Source organism: Callithrix jacchus, chromosome 15, assembly GCF_049354715.1.
Source record: "Callithrix jacchus isolate 240 chromosome 15, calJac240_pri, whole genome shotgun sequence".
Classification (NCBI taxonomy): Eukaryota; Metazoa; Chordata; class Mammalia; order Primates; family Cebidae; genus Callithrix; species Callithrix jacchus.
In genome coordinates this window covers 28,510,155-28,530,486 of record NC_133516.1, presented here as the reverse complement: position 1 = coordinate 28,530,486, position 20,332 = coordinate 28,510,155, and the positions used below count along the sequence as shown (strand labels likewise).

Sequence of the window (20,332 nt, the reverse complement as noted above, 5' to 3'; positions counted from 1 at the left end):
AAAATCATGTAATATTTTTTGAAAATTTATAAACTGAAATAGCTCTGTAATATTTCATTTACAGAGGTAACATAACTTACTTAACCATTCTCTAGTTGTGGAACTTTCAGTTACATAAAGTTTTATGCTATTATAACCCAGTGGTCATCATGTTTTAGTGGAGGAGTTTGATCCATTTATATTTATTATCGGGTTATGTTTGCTGTTATCTTTCGTCACAGTTTGTACTGCCTTACTTTTTTTTTTCGTTATTGTTATTGTTGGATTTTGTTTTGATGTTTTACAATATGAAGTATATATTCTTTGCTCCTTTATCTTCAAGTAATTTAGAAGATATAATTCCTATTTTCTATTAATAGTTGATTTAAATTTGGGGGGAAAAGTATGCTTATTTTCTCTAGTTAGCAGTATCAAGAATGAAATGTCATCTGTTGATATCATCTTAGCACACTCTTACTTCTTGCTCCTATCCTCCACTTAACAACTTTTGTTGATATAATCTGGGATATCAGTCACATGATGATGATTTTTCTATTTATATTTTGTTTCTTCTCATTCAGAAATTGTATTTTTACTTGTATAACTTTACGATGTTATTAACAGTATTATTTTCAGACATAATTCTGTTTTGTTATTTACCACAAGTTAGTCCTTTTATAACACAACTCCATATTTGAGTTCCTTATTTTGATCCAACACTGGTTGGCTGCAGTTCATGAGCACTTAAGTTTTTCAAGAATAGTAAATGGGTAGTTCACTTTCTGAGCATGTCTGAGAACATCCTTCCTTTGTAGCCACATGAATTAGCCACAATGTTTCTTACTCAAAAATCTATAGATACTTTTCTGTTGTTTTCAGATTTTCATTTCTGTGAAAGAGAACTCTGCAGCCAATTTTATTTTTTGTTAGTTATTATCTATCATGGATACCTAGAATATTATATAAATTTATATGGTATTGTATAAGTCTTATAATTGCTGAAAGATCACAGGATATATGTCTAGGTATTAAATATGTTTTCATCAAGTTAACTAGGACTAGTGAGCTCTTTCAATGAACACAACCAGGAAAATGTCTTGTAGAATTTGTGATTGTACTTTTCCACCAGTTGTGTCTGCATTGTTCTTTCTGCAGACACAAGTGCTGGAACTGAGTAATGCTTATTAGAGATAGAGTAGTGCTTGGGTTTGCTGTCCATCTCTCTTCTCTTCTTATAATCTCCATCTCTTTATCCTTTTCTTCTGAGCTGTGGGGTAACTTTTTCTTTTTCTTTTCTTTTCTTTCTTTCTTTTCTTTTTGCTTTTTTGAAACAGTCTCACCAACACCAGAACCAGTATGGATTTCCCCTAGTAAGAAATTATGTATGGCAAGGCCAGGTGCAATGGTTCTCCCTGTAATTTCAGGTTGGGCAACATAGTGAGACCCCATCTCTACAAAAAGCCGAAAATTAGTCAGGCGTGGTGATGCATGCCTGTGGTTCCAGCTACTCATGGAGGCCGAGGCAGGAAGATTGCTTGAGCCTGGGAGGTCAAGGCTGCAGTGAGCCATGATCACACCACTGCACTCCAGCCTGAGCAACAGAGCAAGACCCTATCACAAAGTTATTTCCACAGTTCAGAAGAACAGGATAACAATATGGAGATTACAAGAAGAGAAAACACATGTACAGCAAGCCACAGCATCACTCTGTCCACCACAGTAGAGCCATATACCATCAGCCAGCTATTCAGCAAACATTTACCGAGCATCTACTCTGTGCCTGGTCCTTCGTTAGGAGCTAGAGATCAACTCTGAGCCACGCGGATTCCATCTCTACCCTCGAGGAGCTGACTGTTTTGAAGTTAGGGTTGCAGACAGAGCAGTGGACACTCAGTGTATCAGCAGGTGCCTCAACAACCGTGGCTGCAAGCCCAGAGAGTGGGTCTTAGTTTGGGGTGATCTGGCAGCTCCTGGAGGAAGTGATGCATCTGGAAGATCTAGTGAGACCCTAAGGATTCTTTCCTGCATTCAACAAATATTCACTGGACTCCAGCTCTCTGCCTAGTGCTGTTCCGAGCAGAGCAGGGAACAGGAAGAGAGCTTCCTTGCTGGTAGAGAGACAGATACCAAGTAAACAAAGAAAATTATACCGTTATCCACATAGGGAACTGTTAGAAAGGTAAGTCAAGCAGGGGCAGGAGTTCAAGGGGGCATGAAGGCTGTTTCAGCGAGGGCAGACAGAGAAGGCGGCTCTGGGGAACCAAGGTGCTGAGGCCAGACCAGCAAGAAGCGCAGTGCGACTGCAGTGGATGGAGAGAAGCCAGCATCGGGGAGGAGGAGGCGGGAGCCCCGTTCTCCAAGCCTCAGAGGTCAAGGGAGGGAGTGTGGGTTTGATTCCAGGTGGAAGTAGGAATCAAGGAAAGTTTGACCGGTTGGGAAGTTAGGGATGGAGGAGAAAGGAGTGTCACAATCTGAGAAAAAACTGCAGGGAGATGACTGTAGGGTGGAATCATGAGGACCTGCCTCGTGGGCAGTGCAGTGGAGGTGTGATGGTGGGGCCAGGGAGGCGGTGATTCACCAGGCTGAGCTGAGTCTGCACCTCCCTAGTAATTCTGTGACTGTAAGCGTCTCACTCATCTGGAGTCATGTAGACTCACAGTGGCAGAGACATTACTGCAGGGCTCAGTGTGTGCCTCAATTACCTGTTTATTCATGACAAACCACTCAAATACTCCAGGACTTAGAAGGAATGGTGGAAATAGAAAATCGCCATCTGGCAACCAATGTAGCAATGATTGTTTTGGGCAAGAATCTTCACTGGATGCCAGAACTCCTGGGCGAAAGTATGAGAAATAGGATAGTTACTGAGGCTCAGAATATCTCCAAGAAGATGATCATTTCAAAGGGGAGAGTAGTAACCCCCAGCAGGGAACTCTAGCAGACACCACCCCCACCAAGCAAGCAAGGAGTGCATCACCGTGAATAGAGCACGTCGACATCTTGTGCCTCTGGACAAGGACGCGGGATCACTTTAATGTTTCTGCCAAAACCCAACATGAGGGACATTCCACAAAGTAATGGCCGATGCTCCTCTACAGCATTGTGAAAGGTCATGAAAGACAAAGAAAGGCAGAAAAAAAGCATGTCTAAGGAGCTGTCCCGGATTCAAGGAGACTAAAGAAACCTGACAGTTAGAGGCCTCGTGTGCTTGTGAGCTGCAGCCTGGGTGCGTCGAGGACATCGGTGGGACAGTCAGGAAAATTTCAAAACTGCAGATAAAATAATAGTTTGAGGTTGGTGCTAATTCCCTGATTTTACTCATTGCACTGGGATTATATAAGAGAACGTTCTTGTTTTTGGAAATACACACTGAAAATATTGAGAGGTAAAAAAAAAAAAGTTACTGCCTTAAAGCAACAATAATTAATCATTTCTCACAGTTCTGTGGGCACCTGAGCTGTTCTGTATTGTTTGTGTCTGGCCTTGCTCATGCAGCCAGAAGGTCCCTCACACACCTGGCTGTGGGCACTGAGCTGGCTGGGCTCCCTCGGTTCTCCTCCACGTGGCCTCTCATCCTCTAGAGCCTGGGCCAGCATCTGTACATGGCTGTCTCAGGCACATTCCAAGAGGAGGAAGGCGAAGCTGCAAGGCATTCTGATGCCCGGCCTCTGGGGCCCACGTGGACACCACATTCTATTGGACAAAGCAAGCCCCAAGGCTGGCCTCACAAGGTGGGGAATAGACTCCACCTCTTCATGGGAGGAGTGCTGAAGAATGTGTGGCCATATTTAATTTCCACACATGCCTTTAAGGCCTGTAGTTGCATTACTACTGTTTTAGGGTTCCCTAGAGGGACAGAACTAATAGGGGGGAGAGAGAGAGAGAGAGAGAGAGAGAGAGAGAGAGAGAGAGAGAGAGAGAGAGAGAGAGAGAGAGAGAGAGAATAGATGATAGATAGATAGATAGATATAGATAGATAGATGATAGATAGATGAGTTCATTAAGTATTAACTTACATGATCATGGTTCCCACAATAGGCTATCTGCACACTTGAGGAGCAAGGAGAGCCAGTCTGAGTCTCAAAACTGAAGAATTTGGAGTCTAATGTTTCAGGGCAGGAAGTATCCAGCATGGGAGAAAGATGTAGGCTGGTTGGCTAGGTCAGGCTCACCTTTTCACTTTTTTCTGCCTGCTTTATATTCACTGGCAGCTGATTAGATTGTGCCTATGCAGATGAAGGGCGGGTCTGCCTTCCCCAGCGCACTGACTCAAATGTTAATCTCCTCTGGCAACACCCTCACAGACACACCCAGGATCAATACTTTGCATCCCTCAATCCAATCAAGTTGACAGTATAACCATCACAACCACCAGTGAACTCATGCCCCTTGTAGTCAGCTCCTTCCTACTCCCTTATTCCTGGGCACCACTGACCCGTTTTCTGTCCCTATAATTTGCCTTTTCCAGAACATCATATAAATGGAATCATCCTACCATGGTTTGAATATGTCCTCCAAAGCTCATGTACGGAAAACTTAATCTCCAGCCTAACAAGGTTGAGAGGAGGAACCATTAAGAGGTGATTGGGTCATGAGGACTCTGGCCTCATGAATGGATTAATATCATTATATCAGGAGTGGTTTTATTATTGAGAGAGCGGGTTTGTTATAAAAGGCAGTTCAGCCCCCTCTTGCTCCCTCTTGCCCTCCCACCTTCTGCCATGGGATGATGCGGTAAGAAGGCCCTCTCCAGATACTAGCACCATGCTCTTGGACTTCCAGCCTCCAGAACCATGAGCCAATACATTTCTGTTCTTTATAAATTATCCACTCTCTGGTATTCTATTATAGCAGCACAGACTAAGACAGATATTCTTTGGTAAAATGCCTATTCATGTTTTTTTCACATTTTTTGAAAGGGTTCTTTTTCTTATTGGGTTTTGAGAATCCTTTATATATTCTTGATACAAAGTTTTTCTCAAGATGCATGTTTTTTGCATATTTTCACCCAGTCTATAGTTTGTGTTTTTATTCTCTTAACGGTGTCTTTCACAAAGAAGTAATGAAATCCAACTCACCAATATTGTCTTCCACAGATAGTGCTTTTAACATTGTATTTAAGAAATCTTTGCCTAACTCAAGGTCATAAAGATTTTCTCCTGTTTTCTTGCATAAGTTTTATAGCTTTTAGTTGTACATATACGTCTATGATTCGTCCTGAGATTTGTTTGGTATAAATGTGAGATATGGGTTGAGTTTCATTTTTCTGCATACAGATGTTTAACTGTTCTAGCATCATTTTTTGAAAAATTTATTGCGGAGCAAACTCACCTGGATTGTGTGTTTCTTGGAATATTTGGGGCAGGAGAGAGAGAAATGATTGATGTCTAGGGCCAGACAGCCCTCATGCTCCCATCTTGGCATCAGGTTTTGGATTTCCACCCTGCCCATGGGCACTGGGCAGTCAGGCCCTGTCAGAGAGACAGTCGTTCCTGGACCTCACCAGGACTTCACTAGTTACTATTTAACCCCCGGGTGAAAACAGGATTATCTTATAACCACTGAGGGTTTGAATGTAGCTCCAAAGTCACTATCAGATATTTCATAAGTGAGAGCAACTGATGACTTCTTGGACTCCTTCAATATTGAGAGGAAACTCACAAGGTGCTGAGACAAAGTTCTGAAGGGAAGGAAGGCCGACTGGCCTAGAGGAGTTATGGCAGAGTCTGGACATGAGAGGGCAGGATTTGTTCTAGGCCCCCGCATGAGTGGGACAAAGCTAGGAACTCGGCCCGCCTGGTGGTGTGGGCGCTCATTCTCATGCAGGTGGCTTATGCCTTTCTTTCTGTGGCGTGGCCATGGGGGTTCTGCCTGGTCTTTGCCTCAGCCATTCCACTTCTGGGATTTGTATCCCAAGGAAATACACAAACAAGTGGACCAGGCTTTGTTTCACAGATTCGTGTAGGATGGCCAAAACTGGAAAACAGCCTGAGTGTCAATTGATTAGACACTCAATTGGTGTCTAATCAATATTTCAATATTCTGGGCTCATTTTCAGAGCAGAATGTCATGCAGCTCTTTAAGGGGTGATGCAAAGGTCTGTGATTGGGCGACTGCTTGAGGAGTGCTGTAGGGTGAGAAGAGTGGGTTACAGGACAGCATGTGTATACAATGGAGACATTTTTAGTAAATATTAGATGTTCATGTAAGTATAGTTATTTTGTTGTTTACCTTAACAACTGAGGATCCAGTTTGCTCTGTAACCAGCTGTTAATCTTTGCAGTTGTAATGTCTGGGTTTTATTTGATCAGAAGTCCTGCCCTCTTCTCCCACTGGACATTTTGTTAGGTTCACTCTGGCAAAAGTCATACTTCCTGGCTCCCCACCATCACCAACATCAGGGAACCTCAAGGGCAGTTTGCTGCTCTCCCAGTTTACACCAGCTAGGGCCTGGCCCTGAGTAAGTGCTCGAAGTGTCTGTTTCATACACTACCTCATGTGGAGCACCATCGGGTCTGTGCACAAAGCCCAAAGGAAGTGCATAGAGGTGGACCACTGGATGCATGGATCCAGACATGGTGTTCAAATATTTAACGATGCAATTGTGTTGGCCCTGATCAATCATTAGTTGCTGAAATAGAAGATGAAAAGTGGGGTTTGACAGAAGGGATGGGACAGTGGAGGCATTGAGAAAGGCACTCAAGCAGCTTGGGACAGTGGCAGTTTGCCTCCCAGGGAGGATGAATTTAAAGAGTTTAACAACTCACGTGACTATATGTCATCCATGGATGGATGGACGAACAGACAGATGGATGAGTAGGAAGATAAAAGGATGAAAGGATGGATAGAAGGATGGAAGAATACATGGAAGGATGGACGATGAATGGATGGAAGGATGGATGGATGGTAGGAAGGATAGATGAAAGGATGGAAATGTGGATGGATAAATGGAAGGAATGGAAATGTAGATGGAAGGATGGATGGATGTAGAATGGATAGATGGAAGAATGGTTGGATAAATGGATGGTTGGATGGAAGGAAGGAAGGAAGGATGGATAGATGGATGGATGGAAAGTAAATGAATGAATGGCAGACAGATGAGAAGAATGGCAGCAGGAGGGATGGATGCAAATGTGGAATGAAAGACAGAAGGATGAAGGATGAGTAGAAAGAGGAGAATGGATGATGGACATGTAGGAGGATGCATGGACAAGTGGAAAAGACAGGAGGATGGAAGGATGTTTGCATAGATGTTGAGTGGTGGTAGAGAAAAGCCCTTTGGTGGTGGCCTGGCTCTCAGCTCTGGACGCCCGCAGGTAGTTTCCTGGTCCCCTACATCATCATGCTTATCGTGGAAGGAATGCCACTCTTGTACCTGGAACTGGCTGTGGGGCAGCGCATGCGGCAGGGCAGCATCGGCGCCTTTAGGACCATCAGCCCGTACCTCAGTGGTGTCGGTATGTGGGGCCCCTCCAGTTCTCTCTCACCCAGAGACCTGGACAGCATGGGGGTGGGGGTGGGAACTCATCAGCAAAGCTGCTGCATCAAGGGACAAGCACAAGGCCCAAGAGAGAGCCTTTGCCCAGGGTGAACAAGTGGCCTGGCGGGATGCCATAGAATGTGGGCAGAGAGGAGCTGGGTTTCCTACCCACAGGGCAGTGAGACAGGGAGGATGCATGCCCCTTGGGGAACAGATGCCACCCTGCTTTTCTTTGCTGGACCTCAGCTTGGTCACCTGTAAAAGGGAAAGAGCTGTAACTCCAAGTTCTAGCTAATAACTATTCTGGAAACTCACCCAGCTGCTCCCTGCTAAACAACAGCTGTTTCTTTTAGTAAGCACCTACTACATGCTCAAAACCAGCCTATAGGATATATGTGCATGAGCTCATTTAATCTTCTTTACACCACTGAGGGGTTGTGGAGTGCCATTAATGTCTCTGGGGTGTGGAGGCTGAGGCCCGCACGGACAGCAGGAAGGGACTGCTTCAGCTCATCCTTCCTGAGTGACCTTGAGCTGGGGTCCCAGGCACTTCCAGGACATCCTCAACCTGCCCTGCACATCGCTTATGACCCAGGGCTGCCTCTGCATGCAGGAGGAACCCTGACTAAGCATAGCCATAGCTGTGATGCTCACCCCTCCTGCCCCAGAAAGGAAGGCAGGTTTCAGGAGCAGGGAGGGTGGAAGCTTACACGTGGCCTGGTCACAGATGCAGAAGAAATGTGTCCAGTGTTCTCACAGATCATCTCCAAACCCCAGCTGCCTCCTTGTTTTGAGTGGCTATTAATTTTTAACACGGAAGTGTGTGGTTTTACAATCTTCCTGAATAATCAATCACAGAGGACTTCTCAGAGGCACATCCTGCATCATAGGAAAGATACCAGGTATTTGTGCCAGCCAGGGGATGCTGGTGAATATTTAACAGCCAGCTTTTGGAGTGGCATAGGAGTGGGGAGGAAGCCCTGGTTTGCAGTGTTTGCTGATGCCTGTGGGGTAAATGCATGCACTGTGGCCAGTTTCTGCTACTGAATGTCCCAGCTTGTGGGGTTGGGGAGGGAGGGGACGCTGCTTCTCAAGGGCTGATGTGGGCCAGCCCCAGATCCCTGCTGGCTCCCACCCCTCTCTCTGCGCTCAGGCCCCACCCTGGGTTTTGTGCAGGCCCAACAGAATTACGGGCAGCTCCCTCCCCACCCCTCCACACCCCACTTCCAGCCATCAGGTGACTCAACTGCAGGTGAGCCAAGGAGGGAGTGTAACTGTACATCTGGCACAAGGTGGCACGTGACAGGAACAGCGCTTCTCACAGCATGAGGCTGTGGATCCAGTTCTGCCACTTACCAGCTGGGTAGTCTTGGGCAGGCTCCAGGCCTCAGTGTTCTCCTCTGTGAAATGAAGATAATACTGTTGTAAGGTCCAAAGACACATGAAGTACTTAACACAGTACCTGGCAGTTAGATCTCAAAAACACGCCATCAGCCTCCTGTCCTAGAAGATGAGGAGGGATTGGAGAGAAAGAAATCACCTGTAGGAAGTGATCACAGGTGCCTGGTCTCATTTCATACAACCACACAAACCTGGTGAGGGAGGCCTCGCTGCTCCTGGGGTGATCGCAATCGCTACAGGTGCGTCCTGGGAGCACACGTTGGGCTCGCCTCCATCCTCAGCCCAGCCCTCTGCTTCCTCTCAGGGGTCGCCAGCGTGGTGGTCTCCTTCTTTCTCTCCATGTACTACAATGTCATCAACGCATGGGCCTTCTGGTACCTCTTCCACTCCTTCCAGGTGAGCTGGGGCCCATGCTGGAACAGGAGGGGGGGCGAGAAAGGGAGAGGAAAGCAGGGCCACCCACTCGGGGGAGGAGATGTGGGGCAAGGTGAGCAGCCTGGGGGGAGCCAGTGGGTGATGCGAGGTAGGGGGGAAGCCGCGTGCCCCAAACCGTGTGGAGGGCTTCTGAACTGGGCTCCATGGGCCCCTTACACTGTAGGGGAGAGTGTGCCATTGTGAGTGTGTGTGCACCGGTGTGAGTGTGCGTGCACCGGTGTGAATGTGCGTGCGCTGGTGTGAGTGTGCGTGCGCCGGTGTGAGTGTGCGTGTTTCTGCAGAGCAGCCCCGTGGCTTTCAGCGGATTCTCTCTGATGGATGTGACCTCCCCTCCCCCCACACACACTATTAACCACTGCACAGTGAGCCCAGGAGGAAATCTATGGAAAGGACTGACAGGGAGGGGTTCCCTCCATCCAGCACGACAGCGATGGCCTGTCCTCTTCCTCCCTGTCCCCTTCTCCTGCCTTCTGCAGCGTCACCTCTGCTTCCAGGTTTCTGACTCCAGCCTGAGCCTCTCCTTTTCTCTGCAAACCCCCAAGTTCTCTTAGCAGGACTGTTGTCACCCTGTCACACAATAGGGCCATTCCTAAACATTTTAAACCACGCATTTCTAATGATAACTACAGCGGACACAGTAGAAAACGTGGAAGGAGCTGGAAATGGTAGAGAAGCCACGACTCAGATTTCACACAGAGTTGGTGTTGTATCCAGGACGGGAGGAATTTTCCTCTCCACTGCCCATGCTCATTTCTATTCCCTGGCTCCTGCCATTTCACCCTCAGGAACACCATCCCCCACTACCCCCACCTGCTTCCAGGAACCACCTTCATCTTGGCTTCTTCCCAGATGGGAACAGAGGAGGAGACAGGAGTGAACGAGGCCAATGCCTTACCCTTTGCCCCTGAGCCAGGCCTTCATAGGACATGCCTGTCCCCAGGGTCCACAAGCAAGACAGGGCTGGCATGGACTATGGACTGAACCGGGTTTGCCTCTGGGTTGCTTGGGCATAGCCTTGACTCTGTGGGGCCCTGAGGAGTGCTTGGGTGAATGACTTCAATAATCCTGATTTGACACACCCCACTCTGACTTCCCAGTGAGCTCCACCCAGCCTGCCCCATTGCACACATCTCTGGCAAAAAAAATGCACCCTGAGCTTAGTTGCAGTCCCTCCTTCTTTTCCTGGTTCAACCTAGAGTTTCATGAACTCTGGCCACAACTCTGCCTTTCCCCAGCCTTCTCGGTGGAAACAGGGCAACTCTTCTTACTCTATAGGCTGGTGACTGTTTCCTGACCTCTGTCCAGGGCTGCCGTGTATAGTTGGGCAGGTTGTGCACTGTGCAACAGTACCCCCAACTAAGGGCTTGCCATACACATTGTAGGCATTATAGATTGGTATACTTATTAAGACAAGTTTCCAAACGTGGAAGCAATATGTCGTATCCTAACAAAGTCAGAATAATTTGATCATCTGCCAAAAGCAAAATAAAGTGCACCTTTTTCTAATAGAAGTGATTCCTGAAAATCACTTAAATATTCATTCATTCCATCCTTCATAGGTCTGTGGACTTATCCCTTAGTCCCTCTACTTTGAAGCCCTCCTCTCTGATCCCATAATAAGAGAGGAAAAGTAGCTGCAGACATTCACTTACATGTGCTCTGGGCCAGACAGAGGTCCCAGCACTTCAGTAGTGTTCACTCATGTAACGTCACAGCCACCCCACAGCTGAGTGCACTGAGCACCCGAGCAGAGGGGAGCCGAGTAGCTGCTGGTGGAGCTGGACTCAGGCACCTGGCCCAGGAGTCTGTGCTCCTGTCCACTCACTCCCTGGCCAGGCTTTCCAGCCTCATGCAGGAGCACCTGGGCTGTTATCCACGCAGATGCAGTGATACCTGTCCTCACTCTGGTTCAGAGGTGGGTGAGGGAGGTCAGATTGGGAACCGGTCCATTTAACAAGTTCTCCTATACTCTAAAGCTTCTTCACCCTGCTGCATACTGGGGAGATGAAGTTGTGGTTGAGGGGCGGGGAGCTTGAAAAATCCAATGATCAGGCCCTACCCCGAACAGATGAAATCAAGTCACTAGGGATGCAGCCTGGGCATCACCCCTGGGTGACTTAGTCATGTAGCCAAGCTTGGGAAGCAGGCCTGGGCTGGCTGGCATCAGTAGGTGGGCCAGTGAACACAGTCCCACACAGGCTGTAAATGGCCCAAGCGGGTGTCAGCTGGGGCAGCTCAACTGGGCTTCAGGTCTAGGACCCCTCTCACCTGCCTGAGACTTGGTGTTGGCTGCCCCTGAGCACCTCAGTTACCTCCACATGGCCTCCCTCTTCCTGCGCTTGCATCATTCAGGAAGCTAGCCTGATGTCTCCAAGAGGGTGAGAGGCCAGCTACAGGGCTCTGAAGGTGCGGGCTGGGAAGTCACTCACACAGCATCTCTTCACCATGTTCTGTTGGTCAGCATGCATCAGAGGCCAGCCCGGACTCACAGGGTGAGGCAGGAGATGCCACTTCTAGATAAGAGAAATGTACATATCGGGAGGGAAAGGACTGATGGTGGCCAGCTTTGAGCACAGTATGGGCCAAAGCAAGAAACCAGCTCACACATTCCAGTAGGCAAGAGTGGCCCTGGGGAGGTATTGCAGGGGTGGGCGTGGAGGTTCCCACCAGCACAGTCCCAAGCACTGTCTGTGCACAGACCTGGGCTCCAGCTGCGAACTGGTACAGTAGCCATGACCCATCAGGTGATACCGCTGGGCATTGGTTCTGTTTCCTGTGAAGTAGGGGATTGAGCCTAGTGAGGTGGTCAGACTTGCTTCCATTAATGGTGCCATTTTTGTCTAATGAAACCTGGGCTTGTAGAACCCAGATATGTGCAAAACTGATCACTGTGGGGCTGGTCTTCAAAGAGCAGGGCTGGAGTATCCTAGCTCCCAAGTCAGAATTTTCCTCCCTCCCTCCCATCTCAGCACTACCGTTTACCACTTGGTCTTGGGTCATGGTCACAATGCATGCGCCACTGAGGCTCCTTTGTTCATAAGTGACAGAGAGTCCAATTCAGAGTAGCCGAAGCAGATGAGAGTCTTCCTGGCTCCACCCTGCAAAGCCCAGGAGTCTAAGTGTTTCAGGTTAGTTTGACTTGAGCTCAAAGAAGTCACTAGTACCAGGTTCTCTCGGCCTCAAACAGGCAAGACAGCTGTGGGGGCTTCCAAACCCAATGTGTGTTGCAGGAAATGCCATTTACCACCACCACCACGTAGTGAGCACAGAACCTGAGACTTATGCATCCCAGGACTTGCTAGGGCCTTGTAGAAATCAACAAAGACCAGCCAAGTGAGAACAAGCAGAGGCTGTGTATTTAGGGCTTGCTACAGCACGGGAGGCAGCAGCATCGCTTGCATTTGGCAGGGACTCCAAGGCAGGCAGGGGAGAGGGAAAGCTTGTTAGTGAGAAAAGAAAAGGCTCCAGGTGAGCCCCACAGGAGGCTGCTGGCATGCAGGGAGCTGTGAGCTGGCTAATCAGAAGTGGCGCATCCTATGTAATTGGTTATAGGGGAGTGTATTTGGCTTTCTCTAGTTAGTTCTGAGTTGACAAAAAATACGGGCTGTCTCAGTCATTGACCAAGTCCTGTGCAATCTGGGCTAGTGCTGCAGAGGGTGTGGTTTGAGTGCATGAGCTGACTGCACAGGTTGTGGGTCAGAGTTCCATCATCATAGCTGGTCCAGCCAGTGTCCATTTGCTATTCAGTCTCTGAGACCCACCACAGAGTTCAGTAGTCCTTAAGGAACACGTGTAGAACTGCAGTGAGAGTAGAGCCCCCTCCTCCAACCCTTTCCTGCCTCACCGGTGCCTCATGACTAACTCTCCGACTCCTGGTCTGCCCTCCGGGGCTCCAGCCACCTGCCCTTTGTGAACCAGCACCCTTCTCTTCCAAGAGCCTCCGCCCAGGGCCACCTCCATCACCACTGCTCAGCCCTCATTTCTCTGGATAATACTCATTTTGGTCCCACAGGATCCCCTGCCGTGGTCTGTCTGCCCACTGAATGGTAACCGCACAGGCTACGATGAGGAGTGCGAGAAGGCGTCCTCCACGCAGTACTTCTGGTACAGGAAAACCCTCAATATCTCACCGTCCATCCAGGAGAATGGGAGTGTGCAGTGGGAGCTGGCGCTATGCCTCCTTCTGGCCTGGCTGGTGGTGTACCTGTGCATCCTGCGTGGCACCGAGTCTACTGGCAAGGTGGGACAGTGAGGCATGGATGCCTCGGGCTCCTGGCAGTTGAGACAGTGTGCTGAGGGGCAGCTGCCTTTGTCTCCAGCCCTGGGCAATGCCAAGGGAGTGCCCTCTGCAGTGGAGAGGCAGCAGCTATGTTGGGGCAGAGGGCACAGATGGTGTTGCTGGCACAAGTCACACTACTACTCTAGATGACTCTAGAGAGGGCCAGAGGTGGTTAAAGTTGCAACCCTAAATCTCACAACAAGGACTTTCTCACACACACACACACACACACACACACACACACACACACACACACACAAGTTTTTCTGTACAAGCCAGCCCCAAATCCATACCACCCATGCAACCAGACAGTGAGTTTGCTTTTCTTGAAGACTGCACATGACCCCAAGACACCCTGCCCACTGGCTCTCCAACTCAGCTGCACATTGGTATTTTCTGGAGAGCTTTAAAAATCTCATGCTTTAGTCCTGCCCCAAAGTTCTACAGTAATCAGTCTGGGGTGTGCCCTGACCACTGGGGGGGCACGGAGGTTAAAAGCTTGCCAGGTGATTCTAATGTGCAACTGAGTTTGAGACCCTTTGTTCTAAGCTGCTGCCAATCACTTGCCAGAGCCGTCGGGCTTAATCTCCATAATCCTTTCTTGGTGGGTCCTGAGGCTCTCATTCGCTGGGGCCGACATGTTCCTTCAGCACTAAGTCTGCTCCATGTAGAAGGTTTGCATTCAGTGTTCCTATCGCCGGCCACCTGCCTGATGCTTCTACAGATGTCCTGGAGCCTCACACGCCCTGTCTCATTCACTGTCCCTTCTCACAGTAGACCCACCATGGCTTGGGCACCCACAGTGTCTCATTCTGGCAACAGCCTTTCATGGTAGATTTCGTGATCCCACTCACCTGAAGCTTAGAGAGGTAAATTGTGCCCAAGGGCACAGCTAGTGTGGGCAGAACCCAGCCTCACCCCAAGACTTCCCATTGTCTTGGTTTGGTAGCAACATAGCTCTATCTATGCCGTTAGTGATGTAATAAATTGCAGCTTTCACCTGCTGAAAGTCCTAGGCGCTCACCTATCCTCACTCTCCGAGTACCTGAGTTGCCTGCTCCAGCTGCGCCCTACTCCCCATATATTTCTTAGGCTTTAAGCCGGAGCTACCCATGGAATTCCAGGGCCCGTGGGACGACTCCCATACCATGCCTGGTAGGACATTTTATTTTGGTTTCCAAGACCCCCTGATGGCCAGCTTCTTAGTCCCCAAAGCCCCTGTGCCATGGCTAAGGAGAGGGCTGAGTCAGCACAGGCACTCTTTCCCTGGGAGAGCTTAGAACCTGCAGCAGCCCACTCAGTCCCATTGTAGAGCCTGGTCATACTTTCATGCTCATAAAAAAATGTTTTGGTAATTTATCTTTGCCAGATTATTATGAACGTGATCCAAAGATCTGAAGACAACATCTGCCGATATGGAGAGTAGAGACCATTCCTTTTCCCGATCACTCAGAACTGCGTTACATTAGACCATGTCATGCCATAAAAACTTATTTATTATCTATTTTCCCTGCTTCAGCCACACCTTTCTCCATGGCAAAAGTGCCCCAACAGCTCTACATATAGGGAGCTAATCTTGCCACAGACCATGTGCCATTTCCTGGCATCCTCTGTTGGAATCACCTTTGTTTCCTGCCAGAATCTCTGTAGAGTGGTCAGAATTGGTTTCTTCTAATAGGTTAGGCTGAATCATGTGTCCAGCAATTCTGTCCACTTGGGGAGAAGTAAGCCACCTTGGTAGAGACTCCATGAGCCTCCAGGAAACTCGCTCACCTGACAGGAAGGAGGGAAATTCTGGGGTTGGCCCTAAGGGCCTGCTTAATGCCAATTGTGATGAATGTTGGTCACCCTTCCCTGCTGTGGTCCCTTGGCAAGTGCCCTGTCTTTTCATTATCCATCTCTATCTCTTACCTGATTTCTTTTCTTATAATCTTGGGTGGATTTATTACTCAAGTTAAAACAACCTCAGCAAAGAAGCAATGATAAAAGACACACCCCACATTCCACCTACCATCCCCTGGGTGACAGGCACAGAGTGCCCACCTGGCAGCCTTGGAAATGGAAAGAAGCTGATGCCACACCTCAGTGGGAAGGGAGGGCCAAGTGTCAATCAAGCCCACCTGAACATGGGTCACCAGCCATGTTTCTCACAGACAGACTCAAACCTTAAGGGAACTCTTACACAAAAGACAATCTTGCAAAATATTTATTTGCTTTACAAATGAGGCTCTGGTACATATATGAGCTGATTTACAGAAAAAAAAATCCATTCCTGGCTGGGCACACGTGCACTTGAAGGTCTGGATTCTATGGCTTTGTAACAGTAGGAATCACCCAGAGCATGGCAGGTGACTGCTAAAGCCATTCTGAACACCAAAGCTGTTAACAAAACATTATTACACTTAGAGTGCATGTCAGTGGAGAAAGATCGGGTTGACAAAAACGTTCATTCAGGTGTCATGTTAAAGCCCAAGGAAGTGAACCCTTTCTGGAGGGTTGCCATAGAAATCAGATCTGGATTTCCTATTGTATTGATTATGGGGACCCTGTCCTCTACTCTACAAGTCATTGCTTTCCTACATGAGCCCTCATGACCAATCTGCTCTCAGGCTCCAATCCTGGGGAAACCTGTCCTTCTCCAAGCTCCAGATTTTCTTCTTTTAATATTCTGCTTTGTGTGGCTACCAGGAAGCTCAGAGCCGAATCTGGCTCAGAAACTGGGTAGAGACTCGTGCACAGAATCCGTGGGCTGCTTTTTCCTGTGGGCTCATTACTGGATTGCCCGTATTTTTTTTTTCATGCATGTTAATGTGACTGATGTGCTTTTGTGGGTAGTCTCAAATCTGTTCTTGAATAAGGTCAGGTTGAAGGGAGGGTGGAAGGCAGAGCCTTGGTGCCTGTTTGTCTCTTCTCTACTGAATAAGAAATGTCTTGGTGGTCACAGCTGTGAGCAGCCACATCCCACCAGCCCATTTCTCCAGCCCTAACCCAGAGCCTGTGTGTGGCCAACAATCTCCATGCTTTTTCCAGCTGTCAGCAGCTGGGCGGTGCAGCCTGAGTATCCCAGACGCAGCGGTGTTCCGTGGGGCGTGGGTTTGCCCTGTGGACCCCACCGCCCCGGGAGGCTGACTCTGCCCTCTGATGCCCACAGGTGGTGTATTTCACTGCGTCACTGCCCTACTGCGTGCTCATCATCTACCTCGTCAGGGGCCTCACGCTCCATGGAGCCACCAACGGTCTCATGTACATGTTCACTCCCAAGGTACGGGCTGAAGCGGAAGGGCCCTAAGGGTGCCCCTCACTCATCCTGCCACCTTCCAGGATGGGTGGGAAGAGGGAAAGATGGAGAGTGGGCCAACGCTGTACCCAGGGAAGCTGATGTGAGCCCACCAGGGTGTGGCGGGAGCGTGGAGTACCTGCAGTTGCTGGGTCACCTCCTCAGCCAAGTCGTCCCCACTCCCTGTTCATTCTGGAGCATTAAGTCCTTTCAGCCCCTCTTCATCCTCACTGCCCCCCAGTTGCTGCCCCTTCGCCTCACCTCTAGCCCCTTCCAGACTGTGGACCGAGCTTTTTATCACGAGCACCGCTCCAGTCATCTTGCTTGCCTGCTCACACGAGACCATGTACCCGTTTCCCTACAGGGTTTCCTACCATCCCTTCCCAACACCCCACTCTCCACGCACCGCCCCAGCTGGGGTTCATCCATGGAGGGTGCGCTCTTGCCTTTGGGATGGGGCAAGTTCTTCATTTAGCAAATCTAGCCCCTAGAAACAAAGTGACTGTGTCATCCTCCCCCTTTCCCCATTTCAAACGCCCCCTGATGTCAGTGCCGAGATGCTACACCACCCCACCTTCATCTCTGAATGCCCAGACCTGTGCAGTACCTGCTTATGAATCAGGGCTCCATGTGTGTTTTATTTTACCTTGCAGTATTCCATTGCATACCTCCGTCCTGGTGTACAGCGGTGAGCGTGGCTGCTTCCAGTTACACGCCTGCTATGGCTGAGGTGCTGTGGAGGACACGTAGCACCTTACATCCTCCGCATAGCACCTGTATTCTCTGCAGCATCTTAGCCATGGGAGGTGTGCAGCTTGAGCTGGGCATTTCATCTGCCAGAGAGTGGATGGAGCAAGCAGAGTTGGGCTCCAACCCGAGGCCTGCCTGCGATAGCTACATGCTGTAGGCAAGCTCCTTCCCCTGGGCCACTCTCTGATTGGTGGGTCTAAGTGTTTGGGATCCTGCCCAGGGCTCTTCAGCCCTGTCCCTGCTGGCCTTCCAGATGGAGCAGCTGGCCAACCCCAAGGCCTGGATCAATGGAGCCACCCAGATCTTCTTCTCACTCGGCCTGGGCTTCGGCAGCCTGATCGCCTTCGCCAGCTACAATGAGCCATCCAGCAACTGCCAGAAGCACGCCATCATCGTGTCCCTCATCAACAGCTCCACCTCCATATTTGCCAGCATCGTCACCTTCTCCATCTACGGCTTCAAGGCCACCTTCAACTATGAAAACTGCTTGAGGAAGTAAGCCCAGGCTGTCCCACCGAGTCCCAGGCCTCCCAGAGCTCTGAGCTGAAGGGTCACCTGGGCAAGGGCTGGGGCAAAGTGTACCAGCTTTGGAGTCCTCAATCCAGGGCTCACATTCAGACACCCGCACCACCACCAGGTTGCTGGGGGGGCCTGGGGCATGTCAACATCTGCCTGGTAGGGATGAGGGCACTTTAACTAACGTGTTGCAAACACTTAGCATAATAGGACATATGACAATCAAACTTCGCTTCTTCTACCCCATTTCCCCCACCTCAGAAGTAACGAAGAAGTCTCTAGCTGAGCCCCAGAGATGACGGAATTCACTTTCTGTGGCCCCTTGCCCAAAATACAAAGCCATCATCCAAGAGGGATGCCATCCAGTTTGGTAGTCACTAGCCACAAGTGGCTATTTACAAGTTACATTTAAATCAATGCTACTTAATTCACATTTGAGAATATTTCCATGTTACTTTAAATCAGTTGCTCAGCGTCCACCTTCAAGTGATCAGTCGCCATATGTGGCCAGTGAGTACCAAACTGGATAGCACAGATAGAATCTTTTCATCGGCACAGAAACTTCTGCTGGACTGTGTTGGTCCGAGGTTAAAATAGCCTCACTGTGTGCGTTTGCTGCCTGCTGTCATCACTGTTCATATCTGAGGCTTCGGTGCCATTCAGAATTACCCTGCCCTTTCAAAGATCACCAAGCAACAGATGCCCTTTCCTCACCTAATCAGAGAAGAAGAGGCTGACGGGAGGCTTTGGCGACAGCTGCCTTTCTGATCAGTGAAGGTCGATCCGATGGTCTGCTCTGCAGGGTGAGTCTGCTGCTGACCAACACTTTTGACCTTGAAGATGGCTTTCTGACGGCCAGCAACCTGGAGCAGGTGAAGGGCTACCTTGCATCTGCCTACCCAAGCAAATACAGCGAGCTGTTCCCGCACATTAGAAACTGCAGCTTGGAGTCGGAGCTAGACACGGTAAGGTGCCCAGGCCCGGCGGAGGGCTGGCTTCTCTGCACACACTTGTGGGGACCTTGGTGAGCTGCCGACTTGGAAGATAGGCGAGGTCCATACAAATGAAGAAAGATCCCGAATTACTTTTCCTGCAACTCCAAGGAGAAGAGAGGCTTTACCACCACTCTCCTGAGGGGCTGCCGGAGAAAGCTAGTTGTGATAAACTTCCTGCAGGACCTCTCTGACCTTTCTTTTTCTTTTGTCTTTCTAAGCTTTTAAAATAGAGGAAAATAGAGAGAATAATACAACAAACACCCGTATATATACCACTCAGAATGATCAGTTGTAAACACCTTGTCATTTTGAGTTCAGACATTAACATTTAACAGTGTAAAATACTCCTTCCTGCTAAGGTGGACTGCTCCCCTTCTCTTGCCTGTGGCTGCCACTGAAACAGTTACGTATGAAATGTTTAAAGAAACAAAGGATAACATTACAAAGATAAACATGTATCAAGAAACTATTGGGATGGACAAGTAAGCTTAAAAAAATGCCTACATAAAAAATATAGTTATTGAATTAAAAGGTTCAATTGACAGTTAAATACCAGATTAGATGCAGCTGAAAAGAGAGTTAATGAACTGAAAGGTATATCCAGAAATGAAGCAACAATAAAAAGAAAAGGATAAGAGGATGGGAAAAATAGAAGAGAGGTTAAGAGACCTGTGGGACAGGATGAAAAGGTCTAACACAGGTCTACATGAAGTTCCAAAAGGAGAAAAATGAGAGAATCAAAGACAATGATTATGAGATAAAGTTAAGAATTTTCTAAAACCGATAAGAAACATGAACTCATAGATCCAGGAAGCCCAATCTCACCCAGGCCTAGAGTGGATAAATAAAAATATATTCATGCCATGTCTAGATTGCAGAGGTGTCAGACAAAGAGAAGATCATGAGAAAAAGAGCTGCTTTCTCTCTTTTTCAAGAAAGCTATCTTGACCTCCTTCCCAAAATTCACAAGGACTTTGCTTTCATTTTCTCTCTCCCATTTTAAATGATTGTTGTCCAGTTCTGTCTCTTTAAACCCATACGTTGGTCATTACTGTTATTGTATATGGTGCTTGTATTTACCTACATGTTTGCCATTTTATTGGTTCACCATTCTTTCTTGCATCCCAGTGTCTCCAAAGGTTTTTCCTCAAAAGACTTTCATTTAGAGCAGTTCTCTTAAATTTTGTTCTGTAATTGACCTCTATCTTTTAAAGACATTT

General features: G+C 48.5%; 1 protein-coding gene across 1 annotated transcript in view; it reads left to right on the top strand.

The window, feature by feature from the left end:
* Positions 1-20,332, top strand: part of SLC6A20 (solute carrier family 6 member 20) — a 38,124-nt gene that overhangs the window by 6,935 nt on the left and 10,857 nt on the right. The window contains exons 2-7 of the mRNA XM_008981523.4: positions 7,296-7,436; positions 9,165-9,256; positions 13,308-13,535; positions 16,726-16,836; positions 17,855-18,096; positions 18,920-19,082. Coding sequence (XP_008979771.2) covers positions 7,296-7,436; positions 9,165-9,256; positions 13,308-13,535; positions 16,726-16,836; positions 17,855-18,096; positions 18,920-19,082 — 977 coding nt within the window. The remainder of the gene's footprint in view (positions 1-7,295; positions 7,437-9,164; positions 9,257-13,307; positions 13,536-16,725; positions 16,837-17,854; positions 18,097-18,919; positions 19,083-20,332) is intronic.